Consider the following 20,124-nt stretch of genomic DNA (forward strand, 5'->3'; position numbering starts at 1 on the left):
AGCTCGCGTGCTCGGGGGTTGAAGTTGTCTGGGCACGTCATGCGCACGTCACCTCATGGTTGGATGCTGGAGAGGGCGGGTAAGAGATTTGGCTTGCGAAGGCTACGCGAGTGAGCGGCAAGGGTTTTGAGCTCGCCTCCTCTCATCCGCGTATCGCGCTGCTTCAAAAAACCTGTTTTTTCCGCTCGTGATGAGCTGATTTGAAAATTTTTTGTGGCAAAATGTTCCTGATCGGACACCCAACAACTTCCACTGTTTAACTGAAATTCAGTATGGGGCCTCGTGAGTGGCCCTTTAACAACTAACCGGGCGCCCCGAACTTCTTCAAAACAGCACGTGGTCAACATCACTACAACGTTGCCCGTTTCCCACACCTACAGTACTCGCAATGCTAATTATTGATTAGGAGAGAAAAAATAATAATGGTGTTCACAAACGCAAAGAAATGAAGAGAAACTTTTCTCTCGTTGCGCGCTGCATCTGCACCCACCGATCTTGCACAACCTTGCACGACCTTGAATCTTCTTTCATGGAAGCCCACGCTACAGCAGCGCCGCCTTGAAAACCGGTTTTTGTCCAGTGCGCCGCTTCACGCGATGCATGGCAAGAGAGGGTGCCTGAACACACTACCTCATATTCTAGTACACTATACTTTTGTGCCAACGAAGGGCCTATTTTGAAATAAACTCACGTTTTACTGCTCCTCATTAGGTTAGCGCACTTCAAATTACCCGCCTTAAGGAGCGGACAAACCGTACCATTTCTCCATGCAAGGTGTTGTGTGGGTCAAGCCGTGATGAAAATAGGGCACTGCGGAATTACAATGGGTATGATGTTGTGAGAGGAATATGGAAAGGGGTCATGGTTCCTGGTCTGACGCTCGGCAATGCGGTCTTGTGCATGACATCAGAAGTTCAAGTAAGATTAGAAATTAAGCAACGTGGAATAGGTAGGCTTGCTTTAGAATCTCACGAGAATACACCAAATCAGGGAGTACAAGGTGATATGGGATGGCCATCGTTTGAGGGCAGGGAACCTAGCAGCAAGATAAAACTTGAGAAGCGATTGAGAGAAATGGGGGAGGAGCGTTGGGCTAGGAAGGTTTTCAGCTACTTGTACAGATAGAATGTCGATACAAAATGGAGGAAGCGAACCAAAAAATTGACTTGTAAATACGTACTTAGAAAACAGCAGGTGGCCAAACCAAAAAGAACGATCGGTTAAGAAGAAAGTGAAGGAAACAGACACTGAAAATATGAAAGCTTTGAGCTTTTGTTCCACTCCAAAGCATACAATTAAAAAATCACAGTTCACTATATCTTCAACAAAAGGAAAATTCATATCTGCCTGATGGAATCTGGATTGTGCCAGAGATTATAGGTGCTGCAAAGCTGCATGGAAAAAACTCCTTACCAACCAATGTCTTACTAATTGGAGAAATTATTTATTTGCTAAAGCTACATTTAAGTGAACAGTTTCATTAGCAAAAGACGATTATGAAGAAAAACGGTATCCAAGAGCGGCAACAAGAAAGCTCTATTCAGATTTCTCCGTAATCGTAAAGCTATTACAGCACCCGTAAATATTGACTCAGTTATTTTTTTTTCTCCAAAGGAGTTGGAAGATACATTAACTGAAATTGCATTAGGATTAGAGAAGACATTTACATCACAAATTCAAAGTTTGTAAAACCTTCATTCGGAAATGATTTTATTAAAGCAAGTAGAGATGAACTTGCGCGCGTCATTCGTATTCTCCCAAACGCAGGTCCTCGACCAGATGGCGTCACTTCAGGAATGTTAAAAATATTATTCAACATCTCTCCTGAAGACCTCCTTAACGTTGTCAATCATTCACTTGAAAATAGTTGGATACCTCCTGACTGGAGACTTGCAAAAATTATACCGCTTCTTAAAGAACAGGGACTAGGAATGCAGATAGGTAACATTAGGCCAATCGGTTTAACATCACATGTAGTTAAGTTACTAGAAAAAATACCTTGCAATAGAATTATAAAGTTGAAAACAGATAGTGTAACACTCAGTACGTGCCAGATTGGATTTAGACCAGGGTACTCTATATGGTGGGCGCACGTTGATTTAGAGGCTTGTGTAAAGCTTGTTCGCCACAGACGACAATATGCGGCCCTAGTAACCATTGATTTAGCCAAGGCATATGATAGTGTTGAACATGCTATTCTTATCAATGCCCTAAAAGACCTAACCTTCCGTGAAAAGGGTGCATTGCAGTGTACACAGGAGAAGGGATGCTCTCCTGTATGAGTGTGGATGTGTGACATTAAGCTCGGTTTCCATAAAAAGGATGCATTGCAGCAGACACAAGAAAAGGGGAAATCTCTCGCGTGTCTGCGCATGTGGTCCCTGAAACAGTTTTTCCGCGAAAAGAATGCATTGCAGTGGATGCAGGTAAAGGGGCGCTCTCTTGTGTGAGCGCGCATATGGTCATCGAGGAGATTTTTCTGCGAGAACAGTGAATCACAGTGCACACTGGAAAATGGATGCTCTCCAGTGTGAACGCGCATGTGGTTTTAGGTAGCATTTCCGCAAAAATGATGAATTGCAGCGAGCACAAGCAAAGGGACGATATCCTGCGTGTCTGAGTATGTGGATATCGTGGGCATATTTTTTTTTGTGAACGACATATTGCAGTGGACACAGGAAAAACGAAGGCCCTCCTGAGTGAGCGCGCACGTGAGCCACCAGCTTGGACTCCTCAGTGAATGCATCAGAGCTCAAGTGGCCCTGCAAAGGGCGTTCACGCATGTGTGTCCGAAGGTGTCTGGTCTGGTCATATGTGACTTAAGACGTGTCGCATAGGTGCACTGTTGGCAGGAATGCAGTCGACCTCGTACAGACACCGATGAAGACTGTCCCACAGATGCATTAGAGAAAGAACCTGCAAAGTCACCCAAAGCACACTAAGGCAATGCAAATTACACGTCACACATTATGCGGAACTGGACTTCAGCTGGGGCAATCCACTATGGTAGCTACACATCTAAACGAAGCACGAAGCAGACAAACACTGTTTAACCAAAGTGAAAGCTACCGTTATGCACCACTGCATTAATCAAGGCCATTTAACCAATATTATCATCCTGTTGTACACACATGCATACACTTGGTTGCCAAAAAATAGAATATGAATTATATGTCACTCTGTTGATATATTGAGAGTTCAATGTTGTGAAGACACACCATAAATACACTAAACTGCTTACTGTACTATCGTACGTATAGAAGTACCTAGAAAACAGTGTGCAGCCAAAAAACAATTTCATATTCAACACATCAGGCAAATAAAATAAATTAGGCATGAAGAAATCTTTTATCGATTGCACTTAAAAAACATACAAGGGGAAATATTTACGAATGCTTCAACGAAAATATGGTTCTAGGAGATGCCAACTACAATAGCATTGATGCACATTACAGAAAAAAATGTTTCATTATGTTTGCATCACAGTAATACACCTTTCGTGCAAACGTCTCTAAACTGCTTGAATAAAAATTTGGTGATACCTGGGAATACAGTGTCACTTATTCACCCGATATTGTTAGGTCACTTACACAGTCACTTACGAATCATAATTTACATCTTGCAATATCAAGTCCCCAACTGAACATTGCGTTAACATATCTAGAAAACATTAAGCACAGACAGATTTGTAAAAACAAAGTATGCATCGTTAAGGGAGATCGTCAGGGGACGTGGTCAGTGCAGACAGGCTCACGTCGGCTCTTGCTATTTGAATAGTTTTTTTGTTTTTTGCCCTTGAAACCTTAGAAAATTGTTCTAAAGTAGCAAGATGCACGGATTCTGGCGATATCATGTTTATGCCAGTGGGTGCATTTTTGACCCTTTTCCCGGAACTTTGACCATTTGGCCACGTCCATAGGTGCTTGGCCAAACGTCCTAAGCCTATTTTTTGGGTAGGCAGTGAGAGTGAGGCATCGACCTAATTTTGCGGTCACCTTCGTTTTTCTGATTGAGGGAGGCAATAGTAATTTGCCTGCCACTGTAGGAATGAAAGGGATGGATGCGAGTCCTGGAGAGCTGGAAAATGCCGCGTGGACTGCGGCATTTCGTGCCCGAAAAGGTGATGCGAGACACGGATCGTCGAGTGGCGGCAGTTACTATGGTGCAGCAAAGGCAATGGAGAGTGGCGTTGGCCGACTCTGGCAAGGTGCAAGATGCAGTGCGACGAGGCTCGAGGTGGGCTGCACATTTTTCATGGATGTCGAGACTTACAAGGAATTATATTAAGATTATAGTCCGCCCGCGAGGCAGGCTTGATGTGGCGAAGGCGGACATTGTTCTCCTAGCTTAAGCTCTATCTATGACAGTAGGCCAGACAGAGGATCAGACGGAGGAAGATGCAGTGTACACCATAAGGTGCAGGAAATCACTTGTTTCTACCGCGCACGAGTTCGATGCGCAGACGTATGAGCAGGTCCGCCAGATTTACATTCGAATGGGGTCGTTTGCGATGTCTGCGCATGTCACGACCCCAGAGAACACCTGTAAAGGGGTTGTACGCAACAGTGACCCATCGATTGATGATGAGGCACTTAAGCGCATGGTTGTTACTTGTCGGAACCCAGTAGTCTAGGAGGTGAAGCAGATTAAGACCACCTAGGTTGAAGTGGTGCTTTTTGACAGCATGAATTCAGCTGCCTTAGCAGTGAGAAGGAGAAGGTGAAGTGCCGTGGCTGTGGAGTGCCTGTGGTCTCGGGCCCGACGGACGAAGTTGAGCATCATGTGCATGTGCCAGAGTGCGTTGTGAGGTGGCCCAAATCTTACGGGCTGCAGGGAATGCAAGGTCATCGCCAGAGATGACTCGAGATCCACGCACCGTGTTGATCGTGGGCCCACCAATACTGGTATATTGCCAAACGATACGAATTTCAAGAGCTTGTCATAGTGGCTCTTGTCACGAACTTCGAGCAGAAGATCGCCGCTTCCAATCTTTGTTGCCTTATAACCTGGGCTAAAGATTCTGTGAGAGACTTATACGAAATATGGTGAAATATTTCGATCAATTTTTGTTTCATGTCGGCTATGGATGACGTGGTACTAGGGGAAAAATTTTTTGGTCAAGTTTTTGCCGGTGCGCCACCTTTTTGGGGGGTGATCAGGTAAGGCGGAAAAAGAGTTTGCCGTAACAAGTTTTGGAGTTCGGCGGCGATGGTGGCCACCAACCACGGAGCCCAACAAGGGGACGTGACAATCTAGAACACTTGAGATCGTCAGCCATACATGGCCGCTATAACCAAATGTAACTGCCCTAGTTTGGATAACAACACACGGTTAACCCTTGCCACCAGGAAATTTGGAAGTAAAAAAAAAGAGTAGATGACAGGAGAGATAAAGAGTGAAAAATGAAGACGAAAGTACAGGGAGAAAAAGAGATAGCAAAAGGTGACTATAGATTTCCCTTGGGTGGGTCAGCCTAGGCGTGCAGTCTTCGTGAAGCTGAGGCTAAAGGGGTTGTTGTTTTCTGCCAAGGAAGAGGGGAGGGGCTTGAAGGTCTAATCACCCTAACATAAGTAGATCTTTTTTTCAGTTTTCAAACTCCGCTGCTGTGCGTGACGCCTTTCCATTGAGCATCGTGGGGGGGGGGGGGGCACGCGACTCAGTTCTCAGTTTGCATGACTCAGTGAGAGGTGAGACCACGGAGAAGCTGGACTGCATGGCCAACGTTGCTAAAGACGACTGCGGCGTTTTGGTTTTGTTATCATGCAGGTGTTTGCTTTGATTTCTCATGCATAGCCTTAGGATGTCAATGGCTGCTGTGCCTGTGTAGTGAGAACTAATGCCGCGTGCTTTGTGACCGGCTGCAAAAGCGGCTACGACTCTACGAGGGGTAAAGCTGAGGAGAGGCACTCTTCCAAACCGTCTAACAATGCCTTGCGACTTCATGAATTGCAACGCGCGATTCTAAGAAGCGACAAAAGCTCACGAGCTCTTGTGTTGTGTGTGACCTTCACTTTCAGGAAGAAGACATTGTGAAAAACTTCGTGTACAAGAAAGGCGGTCACGTTGTCGTCGTACCACGAGACAAATGGAGCCTCAAGGATGATGCTCTACCTCGCTTGTTACCCAACTGTCCAAAATATTTGTAAAAGCATGTGCAGAAACGCAAAGCACCTGCTGTAAGGCCACCTCTCCAACCGAAACGTCGGAATGTTCAGGACGCCGCCAAACAAGATAGCATAGCACCGAGCACCTTCGATTATGGGAAGAGAGGCTGCTTTGTGGCAGGCAGTGTCGCACTCGATAGCACACGAGAGACGGCAGGTGCAATGCTGGTCGATCGAACTTCTTGGTTCTACTGTCGTCCGGTACAACCTCGAAGTACAAAACACAGTCCCTTGAGTCCCTAAGACTGCGACGTTCACAAGTGATTTTCGTTTGTCAGTCACTGCAAATGGGTGGCTTGCACCATCAACTGTCTACACAAAAGCTGAACAAAGAGACGACTGCTATGAAAAACAATTTTGAAACGTGATTGCACCTAATATTAAAAATATGCTTCATGTTCTCCCTGAAAAGCAGCAACTGGAATTCAAAGCGGCCATAATGGCAGCAAAAGCCAAGATAAAAAATGGAAGGCGTTATGACGATGAATGGCTGATGACGTGCCTTTTACTGCAAAATTTTAGCCCAAAAACTGATACTCTCATTTGAGACATGCAGCTGTTGCCGCTTCCGCAAGCCCGCTTTCATCAAATCATCAGTGGTATTCCATGCAAACGCGAATACAATTAAGCTGAGCTAAGTACCATTAAGGAGCACTTTCAGAGCAAGAGCCACATCAAAAGAAGTGGCATCCCACTTGTCGATGAGGTAAAGCTCAAGCAGTCTGTTGCTTTCCACAAGATGTTCTGCAAAATGGACGGGTTCGTCGGCTATGGTGACGTAGCATCCCCAGCCACAGATAAACTCGCTGATCATAGACCAGCTCTCATGTTTGCGCCACTATTTGAGGATTGGGTGCCGCCAATAGCAAGCTTCGCAACAAAAGAAGGTTCTTTCTAAAGTCGTGCTGAGTGCTGTGCTTAAACAGCACAAAACCAATTCTTCAGTGCTTGCTATCATAAGTGACGGAGCTGGGAACAACTGCCCAATGTGGACCCAGCTTGGTATATTGAGGAAGCTGAACTGTCCATGCCATCATATAGAACACCCTAGGGAGTCTTCTCAGAGGATCTATTTTATTTGTGATGTCCCACACATCATAAAATGCATCAGAAATCATCTGAAGATGCGTACTTATAGACTGGTAGAAAAAAACTAAACTAAATGTTTTGAATTAGATTTTAATCCTTCACTTTCTATTTCCAGGCAGGTGATCATGAGATTAACTTTGGCCACTATGTCATGCTGTTTGACACAGAAAAAGATAAACACCTACGAGTCGTGCCAAAACTGACGCAAGTCTTCAGAAGATGAGTGTCAGGCTTGCCACCCAGGTATTTGCCTACTATAGTCTATGCCTGTTACCCATTGCACGCAGTTCGTGTTAATAATTCTGAACAAAAATGCGCTTCTTTAACAGCTCTTCAGCCATTGCACAGCAGTTGGCATCAAGCTGTACAAAAAAGCCAAAGTGCCAGGCATGGAAAACTCTGAAGGCACTGAAACATTCACTAAGATGGTCAATGACCTTTTTGATGCTTCGAACATCAAGCTACCATCGAGATGAGTGAGGCGCCACACGAAAGAAACACAGGACCCTTAGTCACCTGGGTGGGCCTAGCAGGTTCTTGAGTGTTCTCACACTGTTCAGCATGTTTACGTCACAATACTAATATTTCCAGACCCTAAAATCCTTCTTGGAGATGCTCAATATTCATACATAACAGCAGCTAAACACGGCTGCATGAAAGAGAAGGACGAAGTGAGTTTTCGTTTGATGCTGGACTGGCGCCATCTTGCTCGTCGAGTTCTGTGAGTTCTAAATATATTATTAAAGAACACTACTCGTAACATTATTGGTGGAGGTGGACCCCCCCCCCCCCCGTACCTCGATGAAGACGCGCGGTGGTCGCACCATCGGCGACCTTTCGACTGCTTCACTACTCTGGCACTTCCTCTACGCCGCCCTCATCAGTCCAAGTCACTACCTACGTCACACCCCCGCACCTCCGGGATCCCGGCACTTTCTTTGATGATAGTACGATCAATCTTGACACTTGGCTGAACCGGTACGAGCACGTCAGTGCTACTCACTGCTAGGATCCCACGCTCATGCTCGCCAATGTGCTTTTCTACCAGGACAGCACTCCCCGAACATGGTTTGAAAGCCACGAAGCCGACATAACAAGCTGAGATCTCTTCAAAGAAAAGATACGCGACTTGTTTGGCGATTTATCTGGTCGTCAGCTCGCTTAGAAAAAGACCCTTGCCACACGGGCCCAGTCTTCTACCGAGTCCTACGTCTCCTACATTCTTGACGTCTTGGCCCTTTGTTCCAAGGTCGACCAGTGCATGTCGGAAGACGAAAAGGTTAACCCCGTCTTGAAAGGCATTGCCGACGGTGCTTTCAACCTGCTGGTTTTTAACAACGTGTCGAGCATCGGCACCATCCTCAAAGAATTCCGACGTCTCGAACATGCTAAAGCCCGCCGCGAAGCCCAAAGCATCGTGCACCTTCCGAACACAGCGGCCACTTCTTCGTGTGACAACGCCATCACTTTCTCCATCAACGCCGACCAAATTTCCCACTCCTGCAGCACCTCTGAGCAGACCTCGCTACAACCGGTCACTGTCCCCTGCTCGTCATCAGTCCCGGTCGCCCCCACAACGCCGTGCTGCCTCCCCGACTTATTCGCAGCACCTCCGACTTGAAAACTAGGCCGTGCAGCTTCTGGAGGTGGAGCTGCATTGACGACCTTCATAATAAATCCTCGATTAACGTTAACAACGAACCGGCACCTTTTGGACGTTACTGTCAACAATGTTTGTGTCATTGCATTGATAGATATTGGCGCACATGTGTCAATTACGAGTGCTAACCTTCGCCGCCGACTTAAATATGTTGTCACGCACGCCCTCAACCACTGTGAAGCATCGTGGATTGCATGCAAAGCAACAGGTATTTCTGCGTGTACCTAAAACTCGCTGTACTTGTACTTGACGAAGTCGGGAGACCAAGCGAAGGCGAAGTCGTCGCCTGTTGTAGTGTCCATGGAAGAAAAGCCGTGAGGTCGGCCAAAAGTGAAGTCGTGGCCTGGTGAGACATCGATGTGAGGCGAGTCATGATGTCAATCGAAAGTGATGTCGAAAGTGATGCTGTGGCCCGTTGCGATGTAGGGGTAAAAGGGGTCGAGAAGCTGGTTGTAAGCAATATCGCAGCCGGCTCCAACATCCCAGTGAGTGGGGTTGAGAGGCCGTTCGTCGGCAAAGTTGTCGATGACTCAAGCAGCATTGAAATTGCCGCTATGGTCCATCTTTTCGCTGTGTTCTGTGAAAGGGCTTCATGCAGCTTTGAAGTTGCTCACGTCATTTCAGTGTTGCCATATACTTTCCGGAAAGCGTTGTCTCACCGATGTAAATCGTGTGGCTATTAGTGCATGAAACCTTGTAGACCAACCTGGCAAATCACTCTTGGCAGCTGGTGTTTTTGGCTACGGCACGAGTTGCCAATCCCAATTTTTCATGCGCACCTAGATACCCTCCTTCCCAAACACCCTTGCCAGTTGCTCGCAGATTCCCAGAATGTATAAAACCACGAGCCGGGATGGTTGCTTGGGTGAGGTTTCACTATTAGTGCCACTTTTTGTAGAAGAGGGCATGCGGGGGTTACCTTTCTGGTCTTCACATCGCTGGCATACTCGGCTAATAAAGCTGGTGTACCCATTGTTCACGAAGTCGGTGGCGATCCCTTCTTCTTTTCTTTGTTTTTATTTGGAGCTGGAGATAGCCTTACCGTGCCTCATTAGCGTCTTGACAACTGATGCCTTGTGTGAGGTGGGGTAGTTGGAGCTGAAATGTAGATATTGCCCGGAGTGTGTTGGTTTTCCATAAACCGAGAAGCTCAAGCGTCCTTTCACCTCCACTCTCTCTTTTTCCCGTTTTACAAGCACATCCAGAAAAAAAAGAACGTGGTTCTTTTTATGTTCCACGGTGAACAGAGTCACCGGCTCGGTTGAATTTAGGTGTGCTAGAAAACTGTCAATATTACACTTCTTGGTATTATGGAAGACGTCATACACATATTTCAAAAACCTTTTTGGGGGTGCGACAAATGCTTCCATAGCTTGTTTTTCGATGTGCTTCATCGTCATGTTTGCCGCTGTGGCTGAAATGGCAGCACCCATAGCAGTACCATTAACTTGTTTGTAGAATTCACCTCTGCCAGAGAAATATGTATCATTGAAGCAGAACTCCATCAGCCGGCACAGTTCGTCCGTGCTGAGGTTCTTGTTTTGTTGCAGGGCGGTTCGAGCAACAGAAGCCCGCAGTTGTGTGGGCGCACTCGTGAACAGAGAAACGAAATAGAATGACATGAGGCTCCCGTCACTACAGATAGGTTGGTTGACCCTTTTAACCTGGCGCGACCCACCATGGGCGACCAGCCAAGAATCGAGTGGTGCCTTGCAATATAAAATAACTTGTTTGTAATCTCAAAATGTTTGACATACGATTAACAAAATGGGTGAGTTTCTCGCAGGGGGTAAGCATTTCTCACAAAGGAAAGCTACAGGGGCAGAGCTTCTGCATATGTACTACTATGCGAAGTAGACCGCTATGTCATGCTTTCCATGCCGTAATGAAAAAGTGATGGCTGTTCGCGACAAACGTTTCAAAGTGATGCAGACGGCACTAGGCATTCGTGATACACGTAAAAGGCGCAGCTTTGACACGCATTCAATAGCGTGAAGTGACAAAGAATAAATTTAAATAAATACAAATATGTTAATGGTGTGAGCTGTGTTACGTGTCAGAGAGCTACATGCAAAATCTGAAGACAGTATTTTAGGGGAGGAGCTCCTCTTAGTCTAACCTTGTCCTGCGTCAGGCGTAACCGAGAGAAGAGACGAGAAAGAAAACAGTATCTTCCGAACAGTACAATAGACGGTGCTGCGTCATTGAAGTACATACAAACTAAATCCTAAATCCTAAATCGCGCTGTACCGCTACTCTCCGATTGGCTGCTACGTTGGTTGTGCCTGGGTGCGCGAAGGAGTGCCTCTCTCAGTCTCCAGAATCGTCGCCGTACGTAGCGGACCATTGGTGGGGTGTGGACGAAGCAGAGTGGAGGGCGCAGAGCGCCGCGGCGCCTCTGCTTCATTGGTGCCTTGTTAGTGGGGCATGGACAAAGCCAAGTGGAGAGCCTAGACGGCTCGCGCTCGTTGCCAGACAGGCAAACAGACAGACGGATGGACGAACAGACAAACGGCAGACAGACGGACGCTTCACCCCACTCATCATCACTCACTTTATCGATATGCTGCGATTTTTTTCTTTTCTCACGTAGAAAAGAGGCACACAATTGTACGACTACAATTGTTAGCAGTAGGATATGTGCGATTTGGCTTTGTAGCCTTCACTGCACTGCAGAGAAAAGTCTGCAACTACAGTGGCGACAGGGTGCTGTGTCCAAACAGCATGCGAAGTGTAAATTTTCTCAAGCATCTTTGAATGTTTGGAAGGCCATAGTATCCCGGCGCAGAACCGTTTCTGCTTATGAGGCGCAAGTGCTTATGAGTGGGCACGGCGAAGCGGCAGGGAACGTCCCGATAACCACGCAATTCTTGTTCACTGTCCAGGCTTTCCTGCTAGTCATCTCAACCAGCACGTGTCAAGCGTTTCCTGTGCATGACGCAAGACACGACAGCGTATTCTACCAGAACTGGTCACCAACGGTTCTACATCTGATTGGACCTCATGACCAACTCTCGACCGGGACAACACCGGGCTGGCTATAAAGGACGGCCCACAGCGTTTCTTCTTCAGTGGGCACGGCGAAGCGGCAGAGAACATGCCGATAACCAAACAATTCTTATTCACTGTCCAGGTTAGTTCAACCTATTCCAAAGTACGCAGTGATGATCGTACACTCCTTGTTTTGCCGTGCCCACGGACATGTGTTCTCATTGCGTATAGTTGTTTTCATGCCTGTAAACTCGTCGTCTGCGGTGACGTAGAGGAAAATCCTTGTCCAACAGTCGAAGAAATGTTTGAGCAACTAATGAAGGGTCAGTCATCAAATATATCAGAGCTTTCTGATATCCAAAGTAGACTGACAGACACCGAAAATGCTGTCACTTTGTTAAATAATCGTTGGACCGAACTGGATAAGGTATTACACGATGTACGCGAAAAATCTTCGCAAATTCAGACACTACAGGATAAAGTACTTTCCCTTGAGAAAGTAATAGAGCGACAGATAAGCAAAATAACTGACCTTGAAGACCGCAGTACCGTCCAATCTTGTTGTCTATGGTATTGAGTACCAGGCTGATGAAAGTGATCGTGTTGCGTGCGCAAGTCGATAATGTGTTCACAAAAATACTCAAACAACCCAACACATCCGTTGCAAGAATTCACCGTCTCGGGAAGCGTGTTGGAAATAAACCAGTGATCGTATATTTCCAGGATTTCCTAGAGAAGGAAGCTATCCTACGTAGTGCCAGCAAACTCAAAGGTACTAATATATTCATCCAAAACGATTTTAGTCTATCCACACTACGCAAGCGCAAACTGTTATGGCAATCCGCGAAAGCCGACAAGGCAAATGGCAAAAGCGTCTCGCTTATCTATGATAAGCTGAAGATCGATGGTGTAAGTTATACCTGGGATGACACTAGGCAACAACGCATTGCCTTGAGCACTCGTGTAACTCGTGTGAAACCCTTTCCGGGTACTGCGCACATGGCATCTGCAAAGTCACACCTGCCGAGCTTTGACGGGAAGCTTGCGGTGCACCAAAACAGCTAGGGATCCTAAATATGAATGCCCGAAGCATAGCAAATAAAACTGCTGAGTTAGAAAATCTCTTGTACAAATATGATCCCCATCTGACGGTCATAATTGAAACATGGTTACACGATGGTGTCAGCGACGACTGTATTGTACCTGACTCGCACCAAATATTCCGTCCCGACCGCTCTTCTCGGGGAGGAGGAGTTGCTGTCATATTAAAAAAACCATTCTCAGTCACTCTGCTTCCGCAGATTGATTCTCATGAAATCCTCTTTTTGAAAGTAACTTTCTGGGGTCATGTGTTTACAGTTTGCGCGGTATACAGGCCACCGTCTTCCCCACACGGGTTTCTAACGATGCTTTTGAATTATATGACAGCAACAAATCTGGGCAAGATTATTATGGCGAGTGATTTCAACATGCCATCGATCAACTGGACGAGTGACCACCTTTCCCAAACAGAGGATAACCCACTTCTTGACATAATGATGGCATGTGACTTGGACCAAGTGGTAAAGGAGGTCACCCGTCCGTCTGGTGATGGTGGCACAATTCTGGATCTTGTTTTTATCAGCAAAGCTATGTTACAGCATGATGTTTGCATAAAAGAGGGCATATCGGACCATAAGCTCGTTTTTATTGCTTGTTCCATTGAAAACTGTGCTAAAAACGCGAAGCCCAAGGCAAAAGTTGTTAGTAACTTTGCCCGCGCTGACGACCAGGCAATCTTAGACAAGCTTTGGGCGTTTGCCGAAAACCTATCAAATGAAAATCCCCTCTCACTATGGTTTGAACTTAGGAGAATGGACCTCGATTGTATTCGTACCTATGTCCCTGGGTAGACAGGAATATTGTTCATTTAAAGCGGAAACTGAAACAGGCCAAGAAAACAAAACCACCTAGAGCTGAACTCAGAGTCTTAAAACACAGCTTTCAGCAAGTTTATCTACAGCCAGAAAAAAATATTTTTTGACCACGTTGCAAAATTTTATAAAAACACAATCACAAAAGTTCTGGTGCTATCTGGACGGCAGTAAAAAACACTTGGAACAAATTGAACAAAACACCGTCCTTATAACTCAACCGAACCCATTGCTAATACAATGAACGAGTATTTCCATTCGGTCTTCTCTCCCCAGACTGAAACAAACGGGCTGTTCACGAATGTGACTGATATCGATCCTGAATTTATAGCTTGTGAAGGCTTGATTGATTGATTGATTGATATGTGGGGTTTAACCTCCCAAAACCACTATATGATTATGAGAGACGCCGTAGTGGAGGGCTCCGGAAATTTTGACCACCTGGGGTTCTTTAACAAGCACCCAAATCAGAGCACACAGGCCTACAACATTTCCGCCTCCATCGGAAATGCAGCCGCCGCAGCCGGGATTGGAACCCGTGCCCTGCGGGTCAGCAGCCGAGTACCTTAGCCAGTAGACCACCGCGGCGGGGCATATCTTGTGAAGGCGTTCTTGCACTTCTGCTGGATATAAATGAAAAGTTGTCAGAAGGGCCAGACCTAACTTCAAATGCTTTCTTGCGCCTTTATGCCGAGCCGATATCACACATTTTGACCGTCATCTTTCGTTTATGCTTGCGCCACTCAGTCTTGCCTGATTGGTGCCTAGCTCGCGTTGTGGCTGTCTTTAAAAAAGGAAATAGCTTGAAAATGAAAAATTATCGACCCATCTCACTACATCAACCTGCTACAAAATTTTGGAATACATAATCGCCTCTTTTATTAAAAAATTTCTGGAAACAAACAGCGTCCTTTTCGAGTTCCAACATGGGTTCTGCAAAGGCCTTTCTACCACTACTCAACTTGTTACAACCACTCATGAAATCGCACAAGCTTTAGATTCATCCAGCCAAATAGATTTAGTCTTTTTTGACTACAGTAAAGCCGTTGATCGCGTACCCCATGATAAACTACTCACTAAGCTTTCTTCTTGGGCCTTCCTGCGTTTATAATTAACTGGATAAAATCATACTTAACAAACAGAACACAGTTTGTGGAAGTTGACAGGTGCGCATCTGAAAGACTTGGTGTGACATCTGGCGTTCCACAGGGCAGTGTTTTGGGACCGGTTCTTTTTTTAATTTACATCAATGACATATTATCTGCTATTGACCCGAGAGTTTCCATAAAATTGTTTGTAGACGACTGTCTTATTTTCAAGGAAATCACTGGCACCGATGACCAAGTCTTGTTAAACAGCAGTTTAACGGGAATTGGTCAGTGGTGCACTACCTGGGGTATGAACTTGAACGCTGACAAAACAGTTCTACTTCTTGTAACGAAGAAAAAACAACCCTTTCAGTTTTTCTATTCATTAAATGGTGCACCAGTGGTAGAAAAAAGCCAGTACAAATACCCCGGGATAACGTTCACCAATACTCTGTCGTGGTCAAAGCACATAGAAAACATCTGCGCATCTGCCACACGCAAGTTAGGCTTTTTACGGCATAAACTCAAAGCGTCACCAACTCATGTCAAATTACTGGCCTTCAAAATGATAATACTTCCTAAACTGCAATACGCTTCGGTCGTATGGGACCCCTTCCTTGAAAAATATAGGTACCAGATTGAAATAGTGCAAAGAGGCGCTATATGCTTCATTTTCAACAAATATAGGACCACCGACTCACCAACTTCTCTAATGCTGGCGAATAGCATTTGAACCCTGCAAGATAGACGAAAAATCGATAGGCTGAAACTGCTATTTGCTCTTTATACTGGTTCCACAAAGGTAAATGCATCGGTATACATTCAGCCATTTCAATCACGCCCCACGAGACATCGGCACACGCACAATTTGCTTCCGTATCAAGCCCACACAAACATGTTCAAGAATTCGTTTTTCCCACGTACAGTATCAGAATGGAATTCACTGCCTGAAGTGGTTTTCTCATCTCAGTCTATTTGCCATTTTGAGCGTGCCATATTGTCTGTGCTGTAGTCTGTACTCGACTTGCTTTACTGTTTATCGTAATTGTGAATGTATAATAGGGAGATAGACCCATCTCCGTTGTTCTGAAGGTCGTATTAACCTGTGTTTAAGCTGATCAATATATCTCTGTATAATGTACTTATCTTCTGTATTTTGTGCTCAGCATTCATCTATCACGCTTACGTGTGTTTTCCACTTAAATTTTGTGCCTTTCCTGCTTGGTCTTTTCAAGACCGCAATGTTGTAAAATAAATAATAAAATAAACAAAGTAGAGCAGCCTTGACTCGGGGTGACCTTTGAAAATTCCAGCTTTAAAAACAAAACAGAAGAACATTATACATCTCATAGAGTGCAAGGAGTCTCGTTAACACATCATTTATTGCGTGGCAGAAGCGTAGAATCATGCCAGGCGTCAAAAGATGTCAAATAAGCAACGAGTGGGTGCTTTAAAGACAAAAAACACTGACACATTTTATCATTACCAGTAGCAGAAACATCAACAGTGAACAGCTGCATAGGTCTGTGTGTTGCAGAACGGATTCGCAGTGGGCCTTTTGCCGATTTGCAAAATGAACAATTATGGCATAGTGGGCACTGAACTGCGCTGACACTAGGCATTCATTTATACAGTGAAATGACCAAAGTTACGTGCACAATCATTCACTTTCTTCTATCGCGGTTGAGGTATTCACCAAGTACCAAAGCAGACTAGCAATTCAGGGGATGTGGACGAGGCTTATTATGCTATCGCGCTCTTCTCTTGGAAAGAGAAGCTCAAGCGTCCCTTTTTTTTGTTTTTCGATGAATCCACCAAACACACAAGCATGGCCAAGGCCTACTACAAGCAGAGTAGTAGTAGGCCTTGAAATGCATGGAATGTTATTTTTCATTATAAGTAGCTTGAGTAATCAGATTATTGTACCTGGGACTCATGGCGTCGTCAGCCTCATTCCAAAATGTCCCTCTCATGGCGCACAGTTGCTGATAACACTGACATTTTTTACATTCTCATAATTAACCTTTCAGTCGGACTGAAAATGTTATTTGCATTAGGGTCTCTTTAAAACAATGTTGGCTGTAACGCCTTACAGGTAACAGCGTTACCATGGTGATTTGTTGCTTTTTTTCAGCAACCTAACATACTCCCTGCCACATCTGAATTATAATGGGTAATGTACTTACTTCACAGTTCTTCGGTAGCGTTAGGTGCCACGTTACTTTTTTTTTTTTTCAAGGATGCCGGGAGTTTCACAAAAAGCTCCTTTGCTGCATAGGTGCCTCTATTGCAGAGCTCGCTCGTACATTCTTTTTTCGCAGTGGCAGAGTGCAGCCATCGATACCATCCAAAGTGCCCGTCGGGAGCCCATTTAGCGTATCTGCAGAAGCACTCGTTAAAAGGCGAGGCAATTTTTCCTATGGCAACTTCGAAATGCACCGTTTTCTGAATTCTGCCTTAAAATCCTTGAAATGATCAAGCACTAGTATAAACTTTCTTTTCAATGTTGTTTGAGTCTTTCCATTAGCCTCTATGAGTATGTGTTTCAATAGTTACTCAATTTTTCCACGAACGAGGCTGACCTTCAATACTTTCACACAAGTATCTTAACTTGTTCGGCAAATACACAGCCTAAAAGAAAAACCATACATGTACACAAGTATCTTTCCCCCAGAACTAAATGGTTTAGGCATAATTTTTTGTATGTTTTAACATCTGCCTTTAAAGGCACATCGTGACTTCTGAATTAGTTGGGTTGCCATGTTTTTTTTATTCAATAGGAGCCCCGGTGTTGAAATCTGAAAATTGATTTTTTTTTAATGTTACACTGAAGAAAATGCGTTTATCATGTGCCAGACTTAGAAGCTATTCCATGCAACCTAAAAGCAACCTTAAATCCCTAAGCTATAGCGCCAAGCTCGGACACATTCGTGCAACTTCTGGTTAAATCAGTATTTCACGTAAAGTTGTTGCTTCAGCTATAAAATCTATATTTGAAATACTGATATCAACTTTATTAGACTATTATTTAGAATGCGAAATTGCTATTTAAGATTTCTGCTGCCAAAATGCAGAGATTAAATATTTTGTACCACGGAGTAACAACTGAAGTAACGGGCCATTACTTTTTTTAGTAAATATAACATCGACGTACTACCTTTTTAAGAGGTAACATAGGGCAGTGCCGTTCTTTTTTGTTGAAGTAACGAGTAATGAATTCAGTTACCTTTTTAATTCAATTCAATTTCTATTTTTCCAGTTAATACATGCTGGATGGTTTCGTTGAGTTAAAAGCTACACAATCAGCTTGAGAAGACCCAACGACCAGACTATACCAAATTATACAGTACTCGGCAACACCTACAACACTGCTCAAACAACCAATTCTCACTCTGACTTTTATTCAATAAACGCTGCTCTCTTGGCCACACTTCCTCTTCGAAGCCTATAGGCCCCTCACAATTGTAGCTTTTGGATTTTATGCATGCGGGAAATGTGGGCCATGAAGTTGTTCCTTCGTGAAAAGGTTCGTTTGCAGTAAACACAGGAGTACGGACGCTCTCCTGTGTGAGTGCGGATGTGCAGCACGAGGCTCTGTTTGAACGGAAAGGACGCGTTGCAGTGAACACAGGTGAAGGGACGCTCTCCTGTGTGAGTGCGCATGTGCGACAATAAGTCCGGTTTCCGTATAAAGGATGCATTGCATTGAACACAGGAGTAGGGACGCTCTCCTGTGTGAATCCGGGTATGCTCAGTGAGGTAATACTTAGTCACAAAGCGTGCACTGCAGTGGACACAGGAAAAGCAACCCTGTCCTGTGTGCTTGCGAACGTGTTTGGAAAGATTCTTTTTCTGTTTAAAGGGTGCATTGCAGTGAATGCAGGAGAAGGGACGCTCGCTCGTGTGAGAGTGCATGTGCTGATTGAGATCGTATTTAGTCACAAACGACGCACTACATTGCGCACAGGAAAAGCAACGCTCCCCTGTGTGGAGGCGGACGTGTCTCAATAAAGAACTTTTACGCTTAAAGGATGCATCGCAGTGGACACAGGAAAATTGACGTTCTTCTGTGTGAATGCGCTTGTGTGCCACGAAGTCGGTTTCCATCACAAACGATGCATTGCATTGGATACAAGGAAAGGAACGCTCTCCTTTGTGGTGGGTGAGAATGTGTTTCACGAGGCACTTTTTCTGCACGAAGGATGCATTGCAGTGGACGCATGAAAATGGGCGCTTCCCAGAGCCAATGCGCACGAGGACATCGACGGCATCTTTCCGTGAGCAGGATTGACTGTCGTGAACACAGAAAAGGGAACACTCTCCAGAGTGAGTGCGCATGTGAGCCTCTAGCTTGGAGTCTTCAGCGAATGAACTAGGGCACATGTGGCACTGGAAGGGGTGTTTGCCTACGTGTCTCCGAAGGTGTCTGGCCATAGTTGACTTATCATGTGTTACATAGAAGCAGTGTTCGCACGAATGCAGTCGACGTCGCACAGGCGCCGATGAAGAGGACTGTTCCAGATATGCAAGAGACAAGAAACCTGCAAAACCACCGAGAAAAAACAAAGGTAATAAAAATTGTGTCATGAGCTACATGAAACTCTACTACCACACAAGGTTGCCAACCACAGGCTAATTAGCCTACTTCTAGGGTATTTTTATAATTTTTCTGGCATTGTGGGATAGTAGTGTGATAATACAATGTTTTTCTCAGGTGTAGGGCAATTTGTACTTTTCACTGATCAGTATCAGTAAACTAAGCAGACAATCGACAAGACATCCCCGAGGTTGATATTCTTAATTACATGCAAAAGCTAAATCTTTCTTTGAGCAAAAACTCTAACCGTCTTAATTCACATCACAGTAGCAAACGGTAGTCACAAAAGATAATATGTCAATCTTTCGAGGGTGTGCAATAAATACGATCAAGAGACCCGACGAAAAAGGAGGTAGCTATAGCCACGTGTTATAGGAGTGCGAAAGTTTTCTTGATGACAGTAAAAAGAGTGTCTCCTCTTTAAACAGGTAGATAATTGTGCTTAGAAAAAATCAAGATTATATTATTATTATTGCTAACATTATACCATTAAGGACTAAATTTAGGTGAATTGACATTATCTTTCTATAAAAACCTTATAAATTAATAGCCCCAATCTCTGTGCCTTAGTGCTAGATAACCTTACTTTGACTTTTTTTTTTGATACCAAAATATACTTCAC

At 44.8% G+C, this 20,124-nt stretch overlaps 1 protein-coding gene across 6 annotated transcripts in view; it reads right to left on the reverse strand.

Moving 5' to 3' along the window:
• Positions 1–1,675: 1,675 nt before the first annotated feature.
• Positions 1,676–20,124, reverse strand: part of LOC119185074 (uncharacterized) — a 77,892-nt gene continuing 59,443 nt past the window's right edge. For 5 of the 6 annotated variants that reach the window (XM_075890601.1, XM_075890603.1, XM_075890602.1 and 2 more), the window contains one exon: positions 18,290–19,446. In XM_075890601.1, coding sequence (XP_075746716.1) covers positions 18,362–19,446 — 1,085 coding nt within the window. In that variant the 3' untranslated portion in view covers positions 18,290–18,361. Of the gene's footprint in view, positions 2,917–18,289; positions 19,447–20,124 lie in introns of those variants that run through there. The other variant, XM_075890607.1, reaches the window with a different exon arrangement.

The sequence above is a fragment of the Rhipicephalus microplus genome, chromosome 3, assembly GCF_043290135.1.
Source record: "Rhipicephalus microplus isolate Deutch F79 chromosome 3, USDA_Rmic, whole genome shotgun sequence".
NCBI classification, from domain to species: domain Eukaryota; kingdom Metazoa; phylum Arthropoda; class Arachnida; order Ixodida; family Ixodidae; genus Rhipicephalus; species Rhipicephalus microplus.